Source organism: Choloepus didactylus, chromosome 13 (assembly GCF_015220235.1).
Source record: "Choloepus didactylus isolate mChoDid1 chromosome 13, mChoDid1.pri, whole genome shotgun sequence".
NCBI classification, from domain to species: domain Eukaryota; kingdom Metazoa; phylum Chordata; class Mammalia; order Pilosa; family Megalonychidae; genus Choloepus; species Choloepus didactylus.
Window position 1 is genome coordinate 87464504 of NC_051319.1, and position 15676 is coordinate 87480179.

At 39.6% G+C, this 15676-nt stretch overlaps 1 protein-coding gene across 6 annotated transcripts in view; it reads right to left on the minus strand.

Annotated features, from left to right (window-relative positions):
• NR3C1 (nuclear receptor subfamily 3 group C member 1) overlaps positions 1-15676 on the minus strand; it is a 160756-nt gene that overhangs the window by 101567 nt on the left and 43513 nt on the right. The window contains exons 1-2 of one of the 6 annotated variants that reach the window (XM_037802162.1): positions 12621-12657; positions 7083-8279 (exon numbers count right to left, since the gene is read on the minus strand). In XM_037802162.1, coding sequence (XP_037658090.1) covers positions 7083-8266 — 1184 coding nt within the window. In that variant the 5' untranslated portion in view covers positions 8267-8279; positions 12621-12657. Of the gene's footprint in view, positions 1-7082; positions 8280-10662; positions 11339-11447; positions 11746-11833; positions 11921-12620; positions 12658-15676 lie in introns of those variants that run through there. The other 5 variants (XM_037802161.1, XM_037802160.1, XM_037802159.1 and 2 more) reach the window with 5 other exon arrangements.

The window sequence follows — 15676 nt, forward strand, 5'->3', positions numbered from 1 at the left end:
TTAAATGTGTCAAGTTTTCCCATCTGTAAAATTAAGGTAAATAACATCTGCCTTCTATTCTACATGGAGATTGACAGAATAAGGAAACCGATATTGAAATAACCTTCATAAGGTTGTTAAGAGGTTTAAGTGTGATGAATGCATACAAAGGGCTTACCAAAGTGCTGCCACATAATATGTGCTCAATTATTAATAGGAAAAAAATGGTAACAAAACTAAAAAGGTTTAAAAACATCTAAACTAGGTGAAGTAACTTGTATGAAACATCTGGGTATTTGTATTGGGTCAATCAGGCAACTATTTCAGGTCTCTCAAACAGACCCAGAAATTATGAGCTTAGATTATTGGAGAACTTAGATAAATGAGAATTAAGATATTCAACCTGGCTACACCACTAACTAGTTCTGTGACCTTTCCCTAGATACTTGCTGTATCAAGGGAAAGGTCTGATTTCATCTGCAAAAATGAGGGGGTGGGGAGTAGATGAGCTCTCAATTTTCTTTAAGCTCTTATTTACAATTATACTTAAGGCACAAAGCAAGCTCTCAGAATCCAAGAGGCCCATCTTTAGGGCTCTAACAACTGCAATATTTACATATTATTTTCTATATGCTACCACCAACTACATTATTTTAAATTCTTATATTATACAAATACCACATCTGGATTCATTCTTTGTCTTGTGCTTGATAATGGACAAAGAATATGTTAAAAAAAAACAACCTTAGTATACTATCACCGACCCCAACTGCACACATACAAACAAAATAAGTCAGATATGGTTGTAAAGCATTCTTGACTTCAAAACACCTAGTTACCTAAGGTCATAGATTGGTTCAGCTCATCCTTAAAACTCAAGTCTCCTGATATTTAGTTTTTTCTATTTCTACAGAATAATTAAATCAAATTGTAAGGAAGGGATCCAAGGGTGGGGGGAAGAAAAACATGTCACTGCCAAAATTCGCCATTTAAGTCATCTTAAAATTAAGGAAGCCCTATCCCCCAAAATTAAAAAACAAAACATTTTAAAACAGCATCCATAACAAACCAATAGAACTTTTATTATCCACATGTGATAATAAGGTCATTAAGGAACTGCACTGTCCCAACCAGCATGAAATAATAAATCATGTATCACACTGGATGTGATTTCACAATAGCTTTCAAAATTTGGCTATCAAATATACTTTCCTAATAGCCAAGGTTAAATAATATTGTGGACAATTATGAAATCAACTAGAATAAAGGCTAATTTTATTATAAAAAAGAAATAATAAAAGTTAATTACTTATTACAGTGAACTACATGTCCTAAATAATGCTGGCTTATTAATCTGCATTGGACCCTCAAATTGAGTTGCATAAACAAAAATTCAAGGTAAGATAATGTGCTAAACATCTAGAATGATCATATCATCAAACTTTTTTCTCCCCTTATATTATTTTTGGTGCCCTATAGTGTGAATGAAAAAAGTCTAAAAGAAGAGGTACTTTCACTAAACTTGCTCCATTACAGATACTATTCATCCTACTGAAACTTTCTGGAAAAGAAAAAATATTTTAAAGCACTCAAAATTAATGCTTGGATTACTCTGAAAAGACAGGTTTAAGCATGCAGCTCTACTAGAATGTCGTTAATATTTAAACTGGCCCTGAGATAAAATTAGGGGATGATACACTTCTATTCAAAATAATTGGCTTTAAGGACTATATTGCAATATAAATAATTTAAATTGCAGTCTAACACTTTCAGAACTCCATAATATAAATATTCTACATATATACTATTAAGTAAGAATTTAATTTTCTCAAATTTCTAGCAGAAAAACACACAATTTAGTAAATGTATTACTAAAGAAAAGGATTGCCTTCCAGTCAGGTGACAATGTATAAAGTGCACCAGGAAATAAAGTGGTTATATCAACATAAGAGATCATTATTTACACTACAGTCAAGTGATTAAATTTTCATTAATTAAATAGCAGCTTAAATTAAAATGGGGCCAATATGAATTTGACCTTAGGTGAAATAATCTGAAAGGAATTAAAATGTTTATTCCATCCTTTCTTGTTTTATTAAACACAGCAAGAGGCAACGTAACTGTAAACAATTATGGGTTCTACTGCCACGATTTGCTTTAAATCTTCACCTCAAATGAGAAAAACTAAATTGTAATCCTGGTTGGTACATTCCCTTGTACATAAACACAGTCCCAAATCTCTCTCCTTAGTCCTTTAAATTCATAACAATTGATAAATATTGTTATCAGAACTGTTCTTGATATTTTTAAACTTAACTTCCACAATTCCACACACTTCTATCCCTTCTCCTTCCCTGCCTCTTCCCCACCCCTCCATAAACTCTCAAACGCCACTGAAAATCCTGTATTTAAGAGACATTTGTGATGATACTGGGAATAAAGGAAGCCTGTCAAAATTATGTGCTTGGGGGTTGAAACCACTGTCTACAACTAATTATGTAAAATTGTATTTTTTCTAAAATATACTTTAATATATAAACTTAAAAAAAAAAAACAGTAAAATTCACACCCAATTCCAATTTATCTTGAAATGCTCACACACAGCTCAAAGGGAAAAATGACACTTAACGGGTCTTTTCTTTTTTTAAAGTGAGAGTTCTCCAAAGGGATCTTTTTATTTAATTGAAAAATACAAAACCCTAGTAGAATAAGTCAGAGGAAAATGAAAGCAGTTGGATTGCTGGAGCTACAGAAATTAGGAGAGCATGGGTTCTCTTTTCAGTTATAGTTTAACTCTTTATGCAACATAATTCACCAATATGTATTTTCCATGACTCAACAATATGGTCACAAATGTTCATTAATTTGACAAATACCTGTAAATACTGCATTGCACAATTCCTTTGATGAAAATATTACTAGGGTATCCTCAGAAAGGTAAATAATATTCGGCAAAAGCTTATTTTGCCTATTTAATTTGCTCACATAGATAGTACATAATAGAACTCACTGCCAATTAAAATTAGATGTAATGATTATAGTAAAAGAAAAAATAGAACTATGCCCCAGACCTAGTCTAAACCTAATGTAGATTAAATTTTCCTAACATAACTAGGCTACTTCAATCACCTGTAGACCTGAGTGGATAAAGACTTACATAACCAATTAATGCAGATGCTCTAGCTTTCACTGTAGGTGCTCATATTAAAATAAACCCTTTTGAACCAATCTCTCCTTTATTAAATCTCAAAAGGGACCTGGAGCAATCTCTATCCACATGTTAATTTCACTGTTCATACAATTTGCATGTAACTTACATTTATGCAAGGTATGTTTCAAAATAAGTTTTCATAAAATGTATAAACATTTAATAGTACATTGAAAGTAGTCAGACTAAAATATCTGTAACTAAGACAAAACCAAAGCAGCACTATGAATACAAATTATGTTATCAATTATAAAAATATGATGGAATAGGCAAAGAAATATCACAAGAAGTAATTTCAATAAAATCTGACCATATGCCAGCCACACAGTTCATGAGATTCATTCCTTACTAAACTGAGACACCGTGTGCTTTATATTGAAGTTTTTTTCTTTTACTAATGACATAGACATAACAAGTTGTAGGGTTTTTATTTTTAAGAAAAAGTATCTTATGTGTTCATAGAGGTATAAATAAATAAAATAAACAAACCCCAAAGCAAATCTCCTTTAACATTCAGAAATCACTTTATATGAGTGAATTTTCAAATATAAAGCTTCAAAGACATTGAAACAACCACTGCCAGAACCTTTGGAAGGAGAGGAAACAGAAAAGGTAGGTATTAAAGAAAGTATCCATTAAAAACAGGGCAAAACAAAGTCAAAACAATACCTCTTCTTTATGTCTCCTTCCTTTCTGATAAAACATTCAACAGAATGTTAATAAGAAAAACGAGAAAGGGAAGAATTTGCTTCACTCATCCTGTGTTTGTACACATCTTCAATTTTGCTAACTTTTATAGAAGTAGAAGTAGATGCAATTAATGAGATGTTAAAATCTACATAAACTTCACTGAGCGCCAGTCACCAGAGCCCTAAACTCCATTTATGATTGAGTTTACAAAGTTCATCTTGCATCCTTCTTTCTCTCCAGTAATACTATTCTTCAGAAGGCAGTCAACTTTTTCACACTAAAGTTTCAACATAATCACAATACAAGCTCTAACTCCACCTGAAACCACTTACTTCTCTCTGCCTCTTTACTGCAGTTTTACCATTAATGCTGAAGTGAAAGTGTTGAAAAGCATATTATGCAGAAAAGTTCTTTTATCAATGTGACAGATTTATGCTAAACTTATTGAATTTCAGATTTTAAAAAGCATATTAAATTAGAATGACTAGTTTACTTTATGTAAGAGATGGATTTGAGCAACAATAAGGTTTCTCTTGTTTTATGACCATTGAGCTTAAGCCTTAAAAAGAAAATGCTTTATTCTGCTGAATGATGATATTCATAATTTACAAGTTAATAAAATTGAATATTTTTGTGCATTGACATAGCTGAAGGAATCTCCTTGCCCCCAAACAGAGTATAAAGTTTTTTTTTTTTTTTAGTCTTCTGAGAAAAAAACAATGATAGGTAGCATTTTAAAAGTCAAATTACAACTTAGGCTTTTATTAATTAAAAAAAAATGCAAGTGAAGTTATTGGTGCCATTTAATGTTTTTATCTCTGAAGTCAGAAAGTCAGTTTTCAATCCAGTTGCACTCTCAACATGTGGATTTATTTGCTGATGTCTGAGGGTCACTGATCATAGCTAATGTTTGGCTAGAACCATGCAACATTATAAACAGAGAAGAAGAAAGCAACCAATTTTAGTTATATCCAGGCTCTTGTTTGGAAACAACAGACTAATTCAATGATGATTAGAAAAGAAACATTGTTTCAATTTATTTGGAAGCAGCTTTGTTCTGGTAATCATATCTCTCAATGCTAAGGTAATGCCATAAGGAATAAAATTTTCAAAACATTACTAAATGGTTCTATATAAGGTATTACAACCTTTTCATTACAACACAGACTACTGATTATAATTCCAAACCACACATAATTATAAAAATGATCATTCACAGGATATTTTAAAGAACGTCTAAAAAGTCACATCCTCACTGCTTTGCCTGCCTTCGTAAGGTTATTATGAGGCTCAAATTAAACATATATGAACACACTTTATATATCATAATGTACTATAAAAGTTAAAGTATCAAAATTATCTTTAATGATTTAAGGGCAACTCTGTTCTTCTAAAACTTATATTCCATATCCCATTATAGGGCTTAATGAAAAGTTCATTGTGAACAAAAAATGATTATGTCTTGCCTTTTCTTATAGTAAGGAATATGAAAACAATACCAGGGTAATTATCAGGACAAAATGCATTAATAATCCCCAAGCATTTCCTAAGATGTATTATTTTCATTGTACAAGTTATAAATCTATTTAGTAGTTTCCTACAGATAGCTCAGTCAAATCAACTGTACTTGCTCTTTTAAGAAACCAAGCACATTCAATCAAGAATTCCATTGCCAAAAAACTTGAGATAGAAATATTTAAAACACAGCATGTCTTTTGACATTTAAAACACTACTGTTTACGTGATGAGAAACATCTCAAATTTCCTTATTAATACATTCTAAACCTTTGATTTAGAAAGACAATAAAAAATTGAAGTCATATTCTTCTAAATAAAAGATAATTATTATTTAAACAATAGACTAGTAGGTAACTTACATTAAGATACACAAGAACCAAAGTTTTTTTTTGATAAGAAACAACTAAGCCTTTTAGACAAATAGGACATAGCCTAAATCTAAGTCGGAATTTTTTCCTCAACAAGAAAAGTTTCCTACTTAGGAAGAGCCACCTTGGTGTTAGGATACCTTTAATGGGGAAAAAATATTTTAAAGAGAGCTTTATAAAAAATCCTCAATTACTAATTTATGGGAATAACAAACATACTAAAATTTAAAAAAAAAACAAGCTTGAAAAAGTTATGTACAAACAAATAAATCATGGCATCTACTACACCTTCTTTCAAAATACCACTGATAAATCAATCTCGGGTCTCTTCAATCCACATTTTGGCCATTTCCTTCATACCTAAAATGGATATACAATCTAGCATTCATCTGAATTGGGGACGGGGGTAAGGAGTAGAGAACTTAACCCCTACCTACACATATTTCTGAATTACAGAACTTTTTTCTGACAATTTAATTTTAACAGACATTTTGAAGTCAGAGAGAAAATGTCAGTATGCTTATAAATGAGAAAAAAATAAAAAAAAGAAACAAATCAAATGATAGCTGGGAATTATAGCGTAACAGTTTTGGCCAACAGTTATCTATTTGAGAAATTGCAAGAACATCTGAAAGTAGAATTTTGTTTTGCACCATGTTTTCATCAATTCTTTTCTTTAAGAGATTGATCAGCAGACACAACTTGTCTCATTTAGATAGAGAATCCTGTGGGCAAATGCCATGTTCACTGTTTACGGCACTGTTTTAGCAATCTCAAAATTCAAATTCTACAACAGAGGGTTCAGTTTGAGGAACTGGGCTCACTGTTGGTACTTACTAATTTTTAACCCTTAATCTCCTCAAGCAAACACCTCATAAATGTGCAAATATACCTGCACAACTTTAGAATAAAGTATTAAGAGTATCTTATTGTAATATAAGAACACATTCTAAAACAGCTAAATAAACAAGCACCATAAATACACTATGGTATTACCAGACATTATATGCCCTTGAATCCATACAATTTTTACACAGGATACCTGTTAATGAGCAATATTATTTTAAAGTTTTTAAATAAAATTTTCAACCAGTGGCGAATGGAATACTGAATACCGGTTATTTAAGAAACAAATTTTGAAATGGTTACGTACAGACAAATCATTTAGGCTGACTATACCTAAGCGGTCAAAAGACCATTTATTCCCATAAAAAAAGTACACAAACCTTTGGAGTACATATACAAATAAATGAATATTTAAATCTATCAATCTATTTTAGCTGTACGATTCTTAAGAAATAGAAAAGCATCAGTCTTACCTTGAATAGCCGTTAGAAAAAACCGATCGGCCAGGGAAGTTTAAAGTTCCCAAGGAAGTCAAATTGTCATCTCCAGATCCTTGGCACCTATTCCATTTTTCTGAACTAACAGGAATTGGTGGAATGACATTAAAAATAGGCTTCTGATCCTGTTGCTGAGAAAGGGATGATGTATTCATGTCATAGTGGTATATCTGTCCCCCAGAGGTACTCACACCATGAACAGAAATGGCAGACATTTTATTACCAATTACATTTGCTCCAGGAAAGGTTGCCTGACAGTAAACTGGGCCCAGTTTCTCCTGCTTAATTACCCCAGGTGTGCAGAGTTCAATGAAATCTTCTTTTTCTGTTTTCACTTGGGGCAGTGGCACACTGCTGGGGCTTGATAAAATCTGATCTCCATTATCCTTAATTTCAGGTTTAGTCTCCGGTAAAATGAGAGGCTTGCAGTCCTCAGCCAGGTTTCCTTCCAAAAGGAATGGATCATCCTCTGCTACCAAAGGAGAAAGCAAACAGTTTTCATCTATCAAGAGGTCTGCTCTCCAAGGACTTTCATTTGTCTCTTTACCTGGGGACCCAGAAGAAAACTCCAAATCCTGCAAAATGTCAAAGGTGCTTTGGTCTGCGGTATACAACTTCACGTTGCCACCCTTGGTGCCAGTCTGGCTCTTCAAATTCTGTTGTTCTGAAGACACATCAGAGTGAATTTTTGGAAACTCCCCTGTAGGGACAGCAGAAACAGCGGCAGATGCTGAACTCTTGGGGTTCTCTGGAACACTGGTCGACTTACTGAGGTTTGCAATGCTTTCTTCCAGAAGCCGCAAGTCTGTTTCCCCAGAGGAAAGGCTGATTTGGCCCTGCTGTGGGAATCCCAGGTCATTTCCCATCACTTTTGTTTCTGTCTCTCCCATGTACAATCCCATTGAGAGTGAAACTGCTTTGGACAGATCGGGTTGCTGTGCATTGCTTACTGAGCCTTTTGGAAAATCCACCAAATGTCTTGGCTGCTTGGAGTCTGACTGAGAAGCAGCAGCCAGTGAGGGTGAAGATGCAGAAACCTTCACAGTAGCTCCTCCCCTTAGGGTTTTATAGAGGTCCATCACATTTCTCCTTTCCTGACCAAGCACACTGCTGGAGATTTCTTCTTTACTGGGGGATTGTAAGGTTTCTTTGGAGTCCATCAGGGAATATCAGCTACCAAAAAAAAAGAGGGGTGGTGGAATATAATAAGCTATAACGTTACATGAGCTCAGGGATACAATTAGTTAAAAAAAAAAAAAAAAGAATAGCCTTTAAAATGAAACTTTTAGTTAACTCCAAATGTAATTCCTTGTTATCAGAAGAGTAGTTTCTATCTTCCAAAATAAAAAATCCATTTCCCCTGCTTCCATTCAATGTACCATATTTAAAAATATAATGCAGTCTGTTTGCACAGCTGAGGACAGTATCATATGGAGTTAAGCTTGACTATTCATCCTGCCACTCTCCAAACTTGTAACTTTGTTAATTATAGTCATTACCGTTCATTACAGATGATTATTCTAAAAGTTCAAGTTGATGTCAATGTATTTGATTTTTTAAATGATCACAGATCATTAAAGTTCCTACTCCTTTTCAGTCAAAGCTGTTTGCTTGTCTGAAACCCAATACACATAAAATTTGATAAATACCCCAGAATTCTCTATCTCTAAATACTCCCAAACTCCCCTCCTACTACCTAGTTACACATCCAGCCTTTTAGTACAACCTACTGGTGAATCATGCTTATTTTACATAAAAAATAAACAATGATGATCAACTAATCTTCCAACAGACTGGAAAAAGGCTCTCATTTCTAACTCATATCTGACTGGGTTTGCCTAATAGTGCCTATCTTCAAATTTTGGAAGTATGAAATTAAATATATTGTATACCAGCCAACCAAAATACACATTTCAAAAAGGCATAAGAGTATGTGTGATAGTGTCTCATTACAATTGTAGCTTATTTAAGTATAACTCAAATATAGCTGTATATTTTTGTAATAACTCACAATCTAGATTAAGCTACATTTTTTTAACTGTTTAACACTCGTGGTATGAAACACTATTATATTTCTAAATTAACACTTTTTTCCTTTCCATCGAAGTACTGAAAAATAGAAAAACACAGAGCTATAAAAATTACATCCACATAAACCAAGTTTTGTAAAAACTATATCCAATAAAATGCTTAGAATCACTTTCTCTGCATTTTAAACCTTCACCTATCCCAATTTTGAGCCTATTCTTTAGAAGATTAGGTTAATAACGAGGATGTTTTAAGAAGTAGGCAAAGACTTTGATAAGCACATTTGAGACATTATAATCAAATCCTGTCAAACAGGAGGAAACTTTTCCTGTACCGAGACGTCAAAAAGCCCCAACTTCAGTTGCCCTCACTGAAATGGGAGTGCAAGAAAGGTGGAGAGGTGGGGACCTGCCACTACAAATCTTGAAGGTAAACTGCTTACCTCTCTGCACCACCTCGGTGTTTATCTGATAATAATCTCTAAACACAAGGTATCAAATGGAGCCTAATGAATTTCCACTCTGCTTTTTTGACAGCTGCCTTCAAACCCGAAACCAAAACAATACTTCATAGGAAAACGCAAGCCATATTATCCCCCAGTTTAACTTGCAAATATCCCTGACACATTAATTGGCCATAAGGAACCATGCCAAGGGGTCTTAAGTGGTATTACAAGGCTGCAATTATCAAGTCTGCAACCCCAAATGTCAAACCAAAGCTTGTCAAAGTCGCACCACAAAACTATTAGGGTTAGGGAGGGTCTTTTTCTAAAAAGGACCACTTAAAAATGTCAGATGCGAAATGATGCCAAGCACTGAAGAACAAACCCTGGAAGGGGGGCGAGGGGGAAAGAGGAAAAAGTGCGAGGTTAAGAGAAATGTGTCCAGACCTGTTGAGTTCTTTCTCCGACACGCCCACTTCTACCAGATAACGCCAGCCCCGGCCGAAGTCTCCAAGTTACAGGCTCTCAGCCCCCTGGGTGTGTTCACTCTCTCTCTCTCTTTCTCTCTCTCTCTCTCTCTCACACACACACACACACTAACATACACATGCACCACACGCCCGCCAGAAAGGAGACGCGTTGGAGCCAAGACAGAAACCCTGATCGCTCTAGGGCGCACTAGGGTGGAGTGGAAATGTTCGGGAAAGTAGAATTCAAACGCGGCTTAAAGTTCACCATAAAAAACGGTGTCTGGGCGGCCTCCTTGGAGGGAAAAGAAGGGGAGAACTGGGGAACGAGGGGGGAAAAGGGCGTAGGTTTCCGCGCTGAGGAATGAGAGATTCGGAAACCGGGGCAGCTTGACGAAGCTCCATACGCAGAGAGCTCAGGTTCCTCCCCCTCGGCCCGGCCAGGGGACGGCGGCGGAAGGAGAGAAAGAGGCCAGCGCTGTCACCCGCGAGCTGCCCTTTCGTCACCGTCACCCGGCCCTCGCCAGCCCCCACCCCACTTCCCTATGCTAATAAAAGTTTGCGGGCCCCTACCGCGGCCCGCACGGGCCCCAACCCCCACCCCATCCCTGCCTCTTACCTCTGGCGGGCGCCGCTTTACCCGCCAGCGTCCGCAGCTCCTACCGCAGCTGAGATAAACAACTTAGCGTGTGAAAGCAGGAGGAGGTGGAGGAGGAGGGAAATATTTTTTTCTAAAAAAAGGAAGTAAACAGCCGCCCCCTTCTCCATGGGGGGAGCTATTTAAGAAAGTCTCCCATTTCCCGGCTGACAAGGCAGCCCCCTGCTCCTCTCTCGACTTCGCAGGTCTGGCCTCCCGGGTGCACGTTCCCCTATCCCCGCACCCCTACGTTTCGGCCGCTCGGGTTGCGGCGTCCCCTTCAATCTAGTAGAATCCGTCCCCGACGGGCAGGCGGTGACTCGGGCTCCAGCCACAGACTAGAGCTCGCAAAATGGAGGAGGAGAAGAGGGGAGGGAGCGAGGACACGCGAAAGGGCCGCCCGACCGCGGTGAGCGAGCGGGACCGAGCGGGGGGCGGGCGGAGGCGGTGCCACGGCGCGCACACACTCGCGCTCCCACTCCACCCCCGGCCGCTCCCCGCCGGAGGGGCCGCGCAGTAGCGGCAGCGGCAGCAGCGGGGAACGGTGCAACCTGTTGGCAATGCTCAGCAACTGCAGGAGCGGCCCGAAGCCCCCGCCCCCAGACCTCCGCTGGGGTCCCGCCACTTCGGTCCCCGACGGCGCCTGCAAGCTGGCGGCCCGGGCATTTACCCAGGGAATGCGGCCCACCCCCGTCCCCAGTAGGGGGTGGGGAGCTTCTCTTCGCCCACCCCCAGGGAAATAAGAAAGTGAGGCGGTGGGAACCAACCTGGTCAGAAGCGGGTTTGGGAGGGAAGCCGACTTTTCTCTGGTTTCTCTTTTTCTCTGCCTCCTTCCCGCCCCTGCTCAGCTTCGCGGCTCCCGACCCATTCTAGAGTTCGTTCTCTTCCTTGGCGGTTACCGCCGCCAGTGCCCCTGCGGGTGACAGCGGGAGGGCGAGGAACCCAGCGTGCGGCCCGCAGCAAAGCCGCGGGGATGGTCCGCGGCGCCGCCCCTGGGCCGAGTTGCGCGAAGTGTGTCACTTTGTACAGGGCTACAGAGTTGCACGGAAACGGTGCCGCACAGTCTCAGCCGCGCTCGGGACCCGACGGCAAGACACGCCCTCTGGGGAGCATTAAGAGGGAACGATAGAGGAGGGGGTCAGTGCATACTTACTCTGGGGCCAGGGAAGTCGCGTGCCTGCAGGCCCCCCACCCCCGCATCATCTGGACAGCCCTGTCTGCAGCAGCTGCTGCCGCGCTCTAGCACCCGAAGAGAACTTGCAAAGCAGAATTCACCCTCCCCCGCGCCCCGGCCGTCCCCCACCCTCTTCCCGAGTCTGCTGGGCGGCGGCGATGGCGGCGGCGGCGGCGGCGGCGGCGGCGGCAGCAGAAGGAGGCGCTGCCTGCCAAGTTCAACCCCCACCGCTCCCTTCTTCCCTCTCAGCGCGCTCACACTTGAAGTTGCAAGCCAAATGCAAAACCTCCGGCGAGCTGAATTTCTTTGCACTTGTTTATTATTATTGTTATTATATTATTATTTTAAGAAAACGAGGGGTGCCAAGCATAAAAGCAAGTTGCCGGAGAAACAGTAAGTTGCTTGCGACGTACGCCCTCTCCCCCCACCCCTCGCCACAAACCCCTGATCTCTTTTCCCACCCCTTCCATAGCCCTCCTCCAAGTTCCCGGTGGAGGCCCCTCCCCGAATCTTGACATTTGCTCAACGCGTCGCCCACCCTTTCTCGTTCATAGGACCACTGCCCCTCCAAGTAAAACAAAACACGCGCAGCTTTAAAATGTCTGCATTAAACTCTCTCCAACCGTTCCCGTTACTCATCCCCTTCAGTCTGAAAGAAACACGTGGCCAGTTCCCAGGGGTGTCCCTGCCCGAGGCCCCCGCTCCAGCCCCTCCCCCAGCCAGCCGCGTCCGGAAGGCTAGGGGGGCGCCGGGACCAGCTTCCTACCTTGCGCCGCACCATATTATGATTTTTCTGACTTTAGGGGAGGGTTGTGCTATGTTGCTTTAGGGTCTGGGGAGGTAACTTTTGCGCCCCCAGAGGTGACAGCTCTTGCCAGCCCCTGCCAAAGGCGGAGTTTGCCACAGCTCCACTTAGTCCGTGCTTGGGCGCTCGCCTGCAGCCGCGGGCTCTCCTCAGGCCGCGCTGGTACTCTGCCGGCGGCAGCCTCTGCTCTAACATCTTGGAGAGGATTGGGGAAACGCGTGCCGGAAGCCGCCTGGCTGCCATCTTGGTAAAGGATGGTGGCCCTGGACCCGCGTCCACCATTTTGGCAAAGGCTCGTGATCGCGGGTAGTCTAAGTCACCCTTCTTCGGTTTTGAAGGTTAAACGCTACCGTATGCGTTGTTTGGTATGAAAGGACAGACCTAGGCTTTTGTTAAGCCGCCTGTCCGGAGACGATCTACGCGGCCGCCTCCCGACGATTCTAGGGCCGCCATCTTGGCAAAGGAAGAGATGCTCGCCTCCTCGGAAAAGTTGGAGGAACCAAATCTTTTGGCCAACGTTGAACCCTCGGCCAACATAAGTTTTATGAAGGGCTATAAGCAACTCGGTGTTGACAAATCCCACTGCTAGATCCAGAAGCGATGATTCCCCTTCTCCCATTCCTTAGAGCAAGTCAATTGGAGAAAGGCCTTTCCCTGGGCTTTCGTAGTGGACACTAAGAGTTCACTTTTCCTACTTGCCAGTTTTTCCAACTTAAAAGACTCAGGTACTAAAATAAGATAGTTTTCATGAATTCGGTTCCCAGACTACGAACAGATCCATGGTAAAAACTCAAGACCCAACTGAGTTAATATTTTATGCAGGTATTTTAAAGATAGTTAAATATTAACTCCTGCTAATAAGAGTGTTCTTGTACTTGTTTAATTTACACTAAGAATTATGTATCTGTATATATATATATATATATATATATATATATATATACACACACAAATATACAGTTAGCTAATAGAACATCTCTCCCCATACTGTAACCTGTTTCACAGCTGAATCTCTGCTTTAAGAAAACAGTCCACCTTCTCTCTTATCTGTTAGAATTCTAAGTGGTAGGTAACCCTTGCGTTCAAATAATTCTCAGTTTTCCAAAAAGTTCCCAATTAACTTTGTCCCTACCCTTTTTTTCTGCTGGTCAAACAGATCTTAAAATGGGAGAAGACTCAGGTAGTTGTAAACTTAAAATTGCCAGAGAAAAACACTTTGACCAAAAGTGGTGACATTTTCCTAATTTTTCTCCTAAATGGTCTAAAAATGCCTGTTAAGGCCATTTTTTTTAGTTTGATAATTAATTTTTATTCTTTCACATTCATTTGAAAACAAGCATAAACTGTAGGTTAATCCAATGTCTGTTTTTCAGGATAATAAAAATAGCTATGATTTATGACTAACGTTTATTGATCCCCATTTTGCTACAAACTGAATAAGATAGATATTATTACTCCCATTTTTCAAGATGAGGAAAGGGAGGCTTACAAAGGTTCATGTTTGTCCAAGGTCTTTCAGCTCCTAAATTTTGAGGGTGGGATTAGTGTTACAGAAGTTTTTCTCAGTGATCTCATAATTTCCATGAAACAGTGTGTCAGTCTCATGGTAGGCTTGTAGTAAGTGTTTACAAAATTTAATTCAAGAGATGAAGTCTGGTTTACCAGGAAGGACATGAAATTTGGCACTGTAGTAGTAGTGACAACCATGATAACAGTTAACACGTTTTGAGCACCTACTGTCTGCCAGGCACAAAGAATTCCATATGCGCTATCTTAAATATGACAGTTACTAATCTATAACTCTGGGAAGTAATTACAAGAGAATAAAGTGGATGAATCCCCATCTGAGAGGGAATATATTTGATTGTCTGAGGAGTTAAGATGGGAATGAAAGTGATATATTCAATCTCCATGAAGGCAGAGACCTAACCTGTCTTGTTCATTACTCTACCTCCCACTGCTAGAACAGGACCCGGTACATAGTAGGCAGTCAGAAAATATTTTACAGGGTTATAATAACATTGAGACAACTAGTCAACTAGACATACTATCACTTTATCTTACTGGGTTGTTGTGGAGTTAATGAAAAGAGAACCCTGTACTTTATTCAGGTAGCTAATTACAGTAATAGTTCATTATTCCTGTGCTCATATGTTAAATTTCTGTCTCTCTCACTAGAACATAAGCTCCATGAAGGCAGGAACTCTGTCTGTCTTGTTCACCACTATATCAGTAGAACGTCATAGGTGCTACATGGGAGTCTGCTGAATGAATGAACGAACAAATGGATATGGTCTTGGAGACCATGTTCTGTTCTGAGGCCAACAAAAGCTTAACCCTGAATATTAACCTAGCCACCTTTTACATGTACACAATAATTGACATGGCCATCTGAGTTCTCCCATTCTGTTCCTCTGGTTTATCATCTTAATTCCCATTAAAATAATCCAAGCCTCACTGCAAGATTACTCTTCCAAAACACCAATTAAATCATGCCATGCTTCTTTTCAAGCATCTACAGTAATTCCCTATTCCAGAGATATCCCAACTCCCCAGGGTGGTATTTAAGGCCATCGTCTTTCACCTACTCCTTTCTCTCCACAGGAGAAACCTTCCTGCTGATGGGATTGGGTTGATATTTAATTAAACTTAGAAGTCAGTTAAAGCAAGAGAATCATAGAAAATGATACCTGCACATTTTAAACATTTTCCAACCCCAAACCTGTAAATGAACAACTATTTGCTAGTCTTTTGATGAAGGGCCAAAGCTTTTGTGAACCCACTGGCTGGCATTCCATGCTTTTTTTTTTTTTTTTAATCTTCATTTTATTGAGATATATTCACATACCACGCAGTCATACAAAACAAATCGTACATTCGATTGTTCACGGTACCATTACATAGTTGTACATTCATCACCTAAATCAATCCCTGACACCTTCATTACCACACACACACAAAAATAACAAGAATAATAATTAAAGTGAAAAAGAGCAATTGAAGTAAAAAAGAACACT